Source organism: Hoplias malabaricus, chromosome Y (genome assembly GCF_029633855.1).
Source record: "Hoplias malabaricus isolate fHopMal1 chromosome Y, fHopMal1.hap1, whole genome shotgun sequence".
Lineage (NCBI taxonomy): Eukaryota > Metazoa > Chordata > Actinopteri > Characiformes > Erythrinidae > Hoplias > Hoplias malabaricus.
In genome coordinates this window covers 68,341,813-68,348,247 of record NC_089820.1, presented here as the reverse complement: position 1 = coordinate 68,348,247, position 6,435 = coordinate 68,341,813, and the positions used below count along the sequence as shown (strand labels likewise).

Below are 6,435 nucleotides of genomic sequence, written 5' to 3'. Positions count from 1 at the left end.
AACGCGACAAATAACGACGTGGGACAGACATGACGTTAGGCCAAAAAGGGCTGTGTCTCTGTGTGGGTTTCCTCCGGGTGACTGTCTGTGAGGAGTGTGGTATGTTCTCCCTGTGTCTGCGTGGGTTTCCTCCGGGTGACTGTCTGTGAGGAGTGTGGTGTGTTCTCCCTGTGTCTGCGTGGGTTTCTTCCTGGTGACTGTCTGTGAGGAGTGTGGTGTGTTCTCCCTGTGTCTGCATGGGTTTCCTCTGGGTGCACCAGTTTCCTCCCACGCTCCAAGAACATACATTGGTAGGTGGATTGGAGACTCAAAATTGTCTGTAGGTGTGTGTGTGTGTGTGTGTGTGTGTGTGTGTGCGCTCCCTCCAGGGTGTGTTTCTGCCTTGTGCCCAGTGATTCAAAGTACGCTCCGGTCCCACCGTGACCCTGAACTGGATAAGGGTGGCAAATAATGAATGAATAAATGAATGAATGAAGAAGTAGATGCTCCTCTCCATGGCTCTGCTGTAAAAACAAACCCCTACACAGCTCTACAACTAACTACAAATAACAAATACAGCAGAAGAGTCGGTTACCAAACAGTGAACTTTGGACAGAGCCGCTTCTTCAGCTGCACTGCTGTGTCTGATCCTCTCCTACCAGTGCAGCACACACTAACACACCACAACAGTGGCAGAGTCACCGCTGCACTGAGCATGATCCTCCATCTAAATCACACCTGCTCTGTGGGGGGCCTGACCTTTGAAGAACAGGGTAAAGGGGGTAAACAAAGGGGGCAGAGCAACAGGTGGACTCCATCACTCAACACAACACACAACCTGCTGCTGAATGTGTGGCAAAACAGCGCGGTCTAAAAGCATCTACCAGACAAGCTTTACATGTCTGTAGAACTTTTAACAGCCTGTTTTTAGTGTGTGTGTGTGTGTGTGTGTGTGTGTGTGTGTTCCTTACTCTCGCCTCCGGGGAAGACAAACCAATTGGTCACATCACATTTAGCCTCAATGATGTGCTTCAACCTTTTTATTTCTTGCTGAATTTGGCTTGTAGGCTGTCTCTGTCACTTCAGAGAGTTTATATCTTGTTTTAAAATCCAATCCAAACCCTAAAGTCCTCAAAACCATATAAAATATAAAAAATATATTAGTCCCACATTAACAATGAGTGTTATTTTCAAAACACAAAGCCCACACATCAGTCTGCCCTCAGGACGACGGGTCTCAGAGTCTGTGATCGAATGTGTATTTATTTATAAGATAACAACATATTAAAGTAACACAAATACATATTTCACCTTAAAATTACAGCTTCAAAATCACTGTGATGCTCCACTGAGCTGTAACATGGAGAACACAGCCTCTGTCATTGCTTCTCCAGGCTCAGCACGGCAGAAAGTGCACTGTGTAACTTTTGGAGGAGGGTAGTAAACCATCCCCTGCTCTGTTCCTTATGTTACAAAACAGACTTTAGGTTTAGATATTAACAGAATCCGTTTTTAATATGGCTGCCTCCATGTGGGGGACCCATGCTTCAGAGAATAAACTGTATTTATCAGAAATTACAAATCAACTTGATTGTTGTTCCAGTTCATTAACAAATTCTAAAAATAATAAATAATCACTTCCATAAATAAATACAGTGGAATTATAGAGTGGTAAAAATAACATACTGCTACTTTAATGATCCACAAGTGACAGGAATCTTATTGAAGATTCTCTAAGTTTGAGCTTCACAGACGGCTCTGAGTTGACAAATCTCCGTCTTCTGTTTAAATGCTCTCTCTTTGCTGCTGTTGGTCCAGGACCCTGGGGGCAGTTTAATGGACTTCATCAGCTCAGTGAGTCGATTCTGTCCAATCCTCACCCACAAAGGCCCGGAGACATGCCCCCTTTTCAGCTCAAACCCCAACTCTTTCTGGTCCAGCTCAGACTCAATGCTCAGGAGATCTTTCCTGTTCTCTTTCTTGCAGTAGTCCAGAGCAGAGCTCCAGCTCATAGGCTCAGCACTCACATGGATGGACGCTGAAGGAGGTATAAGAGCAGAAATGGATTTATCAGAAACTGATTTGTGTGTGTGTGTGTGTGTGTGTGTGTGTGTGTGTGTGTGAATGCTGAAAATGAGTGATTGTGAAGTCTTGACTTACTGCGGTAGCACAGAGAAGGCAGAGAATTACCGCATGGCGCTGAGACCCATTTCCCATTGCTCAGATGTGTACAGTTTGTTGTTGATGATGCTCGAGGCTGATACATCCCCCAGTTCCTGTAGGCAGAGTATCCTCCATCACTCCACTCCCAGTCGTCCCTCAACAGACCGATCCAGAACGATCCACTGCTGTACCTCCCTTCTTTCTTCACTTCTTCATTTTGGGTCTGATCTCTGATGCTGACCAGATCAGTGTGGAACTTCCTGCAGTGACTCTGAGCTTCGTACCAGGTCAGATTCTTCAGAACTAAACTATAGCTGAAGGTGAGGTCAGTAGCATCTGTGGAGGTTAAGGAATATAAAGATAGGAATAAATAAGTAATAGACTGTGGTAGAATTAATTTGGCTGATGTCTCTGTAGTTAATGATCAGTAGTTACCTTGTTTATAGCACATGAAAGTTCTGGTCTCTGTGCACTTAAGACTTTCCCATGATCCATCAGCCTTCAGAGCAGCACAGCAGGGCCCTGTCCCACAGTCCCCTGTCAGATCACTGAATGTAACATCATCACCATTAGACCATTTAGCTCTGGGCTGACTGCGGTACAGACCAATCCAAAGTGGATCAGTCGAGTTCTTGACCAGATCACTGAGTGCAGCATTGTCTTCCTCACTGTACACAGTGACCAGGTCAGTGTAGTTTGTTCTGCACGCCGCTCGAGCCTCAGACTGAGTCATCCTCTCAATGAGGTGGAAAGTCCTGAGATGGCTTTGATCTGCAGGAGAAAAACCTGGAAACATATTCAGGAGTTAGTAGATAGTAGACGAGTAAAGACCATTACAGCAGCCCAAAGGTGACAACCTTCCTATTAATCCTTTTCATTTCAGAAGAAACTCTGTATAAGCAGGTGGACACCGACCAGCCGCAACATTACTACCATTACTATTTCTACAATCATTGTACACTTGCTGTATATGTGCACATTGTAGGACTGCAGTCCATACTTTGCTGCCCCCTGCCCTTCAACAGTCAGGACCCCCACAGCAGGTATGATGGGGGTGGTGCATCATTTTCACTGCTGTAGTGGCAGTTACAATGTGGTTAGTGTGTGTTACGCTGTTATGAGTGGATCAGACACAGCAGTGCTGCTGGAGTTTTTAAACACTCAGTGTCACTGCTGGACTGAGAATAGCCCTTCAACCAAAATAACCACAACCCAACTCACACCTGCCCTGTGGGGGTCCTGACCGCTGAAGAACAGGGCGAAAGGGGAGTAACAAGTGAAACGTATAAAGAGCAACAGATGAAGCACACTCTGTAACTGTAGAAATACACAGTGCTCCTCAATAAACATTCATGCACTTATCTGAAGTTTAGATATCAATCGTTTTAAGAAAAGGTCTTTACCTGAGAGGAGGAGGAGGAGGAAGGTGAGGGTGGTTGCCATGGTAATGCCAAAAACTCCCACAGGTGCTGAATAGATGCGCTGTCCACGGAAAGTGGGGAGGAGGGGTGTTAAAATGTCGGCACTGTGCAAGAAAAACACGTATCTCCCAAATATTAATGATCATAGGAGAAGGAAAAAACCTTCTCAAGTCAATGTAATAACAATGAAAGATGAATCTATTTTGGAGCATTTATATTGGTCCATTCTTCATTAATGTTTCACACAGTGTTCAAATGAATGGACAAAAATGGAGATAAGTGTTTTTAATTTTACAGCAACGATGTTAGAAAATGTGTAAAAACAAACACTCTATGAAACATCTCTCAGTGAACAGTTTGCTTCGTGCTGAAGTTAATTTTACTAATAACTAATCAATGATGTTGAACAGGTAAAGTCCAGAAAGATGCAGTGACACCAGTCTTACCTCATGAAGAACCAGTCCTTGAATAAATCAGAAATATCCAAACTACAGCTATAAAGGGATCCTCTGATGTCACAGCCTCAGGAGGAACGTGGGCAGGACCCAGTAAACAAATGTGTTGGAGGAACCAATGATCTGAAGCCAACAATACGTTTAAATGAAGAATATGGAGAGAAATCTTTTTCTAACAAATGTTTTCATGAATAAACAATGAAATGAATATGTTTCTACAAGGTGACGTCTGTCAGATGTTGTACACACAGCTTGTTTTACCTCTAGAGAAGAGCATGAAATGAAATAGTAACTTTGCCCATCGCCAAGTGTGAACCTGGGGCTCCATCTGAAAGCTTTGGGATGATGAGGAGCGCTGGAACTAATCCAACATCAGCTCCTGACTTCACTAAAGCTCTGTGACTGTGATCAGAAGCTCACAGCAATGTTTCAACATCTAAAGCCTTTCCCCGAAGATCACAATAAAAAGTGCAGATACACAATTAATACCCTACATTCAGCATGAACAGTGCAGTGTCCCCAAACTTTTGGCCTTGTAAAACTGTATCATGCTCCAGTGGGGCTTGTGAAGAGCAGGTGGGGTGCAGTTGGCTGTGCGTGTGGTCAAAGATATATTAAGAAAAAAATATGTAAATGGTAAGGTTCATGTTTATCTCGGTCTGTTTGTTTTTTCTTGATCACAGAGTGGGCCCATTGTTCTTTACTTTGCATATTTAATCAGTTTTACCGCTCTGGAGTCATAAAAACCCAGGGACAGAAGGCTAAAACAAATAAATGCTTTGCATACAGCACCCATCAAATGTTTGGACACACCCACTCAGGGAGGGTTTCCTTTGTCTGGGGCCGTTTTCCACATGTTGTGAATGTACAGCACCAGTCAGAACTTTGAACATCTTCTCATTCAGGGGTTTCTCTTTGTGTTTTATTATTTTCTACGTTGTAAATGAATGTGGAAGACATTAAAACTCTGAAGGAACACATATGGAGTGACGTAGTAAACAGAGAAGTGTTAAAGAAAGCAGAATATGTTTAATACTTTAGACTCTTCACAGTAGCCCCCTGTAGCTTTGATGACAGCTTCACACACTCTCTCCGTTCTCTCAGTCGGCTTCATGAGGTCGTCACCTGGAACGGTTTTCAGTGAACAGCTGTGGCCTCGTCGAGAGTTCATCTGTAGAACCGCTCTCTTCTGAATGTGTCTGAGACTGTAACTGGGGTTGTGCAGAGGTAGGGGCTGGTACACAGTTCTATACAGTGACTAGCTCTACTCCACCAATCACTGATGAGGAGGTGTGTACAAACTTTTGACTGGTACTGTACACTGAAAAAAATAAAATAAAAAGTAACACTTTCTATGAAGCGCGTATGAGGTTATAGCTTTTTGTAACTTGGTAATAATACTTTGTACTAAACTCTACTAATGCCTCATAAGACTGTTATACTGAGCTATAATTGGTTATTTTTAACTTATACATTTATCACTATTCATTATAAAGCCTTTTAAATGGATAATGACATGTGCATCATTATAAAACGCCTGTAATACATAGTATCAAATGTGAATACATTATTGAAAATGTCCTCACTGTGGGCTTCAAGTCACTGATGGTTTACATTATTATTTATTAGAAAAACATAAGCAATAACTTTACACTCAATGATGTAATTTTAAACATTTATAATGTGTTTAAGTCATTAATGTGTATTTTAGGTGGTTTATATTTGTGCACATTTCATTAACCATTTATAAGGCTTTATAATGAAGAGTGACACTTGCTTATGTTACAAAATAATCAAATATAACTCATCATAAGGACTTTCCCCTCCCTGGATCACCACCTTAACGTGGTGGAGGGGTTTGCGTGCCTGCGTGAGCCTAGGGGCTGTGTTGTCGGGGGCAATAGCCCCTGGTAGGGTCTCCCAAGGCAAATTGGTCCTAGGTGATGGACCAGACAAAGAGTGATCCATAAAGACACAGATGAAGAGATCAAGAACAGGGACACAGCCTCCCTCGCCCGGAGTAGGGTTACTAATTAGTTAGGGTTATTAATGTGTATTTTAGGTGGTTTATATTTGTGCACATTTCATTAACCATTTATAAGGCTTTATAATGAAGAGTGACACTATAATGAAGTGGTGTGTTCTCTTGCAGCAGTTTGTGAATGTGACCGTCTAGTGTCCGCAGACCTTCACTGCAGCAGGTGATAAACACCACACTACAAACAGTTGTTTAATGATGTTTCATTAATGAGAACCATGTTCAGAAACTGAGGTGTTTTATGACACGCCGCGAAATAATAACTCTGTTCATTTTCTGTTTTTTTTTTTTTTTTTTTCACAAACATTTTGTGAACTCTACATTTCCACTTTCATTACGTCCACCACAAGCACAAAAGATAAAGGTACAAAAGGTAATA

The 6,435-nt window shown here is 42.4% G+C and overlaps 1 protein-coding gene across 1 annotated transcript; it reads right to left on the bottom strand.

Annotated features, from left to right (window-relative positions):
- Positions 1–1,425: 1,425 nt before the first annotated feature.
- Positions 1,426–4,014, bottom strand: LOC136678507 (C-type mannose receptor 2-like). Its single transcript, XM_066656555.1, has 5 exons — positions 4,010–4,014; positions 3,546–3,667; positions 2,578–2,928; positions 2,140–2,478; positions 1,426–2,017 (listed from the first exon to the last, which is right to left on the bottom strand). Exons 1-5 carry the CDS (start codon positions 4,012–4,014, stop codon positions 1,713–1,715), a joined length of 1,122 nt encoding a protein of 373 aa, XP_066512652.1. The 3' UTR covers positions 1,426–1,712.
- Positions 4,015–6,435: the final 2,421 nt, after the last annotated feature.

Excerpts from the sequence above, each read along its gene's own strand:
- LOC136678507 (XM_066656555.1), bottom strand. Across the intron at positions 2,929-3,545 it reads CCTCCTCCTCCTCCTCTCAG|GTTTTTCTCCTGCAGATCAA; the intron begins GTAAAGACCTTT and ends ATATGTTTCCAG. Across the intron at positions 2,479-2,577 it reads TTTCATGTGCTATAAACAAG|ATGCTACTGACCTCACCTTC; the intron begins GTAACTACTGAT and ends TAACCTCCACAG.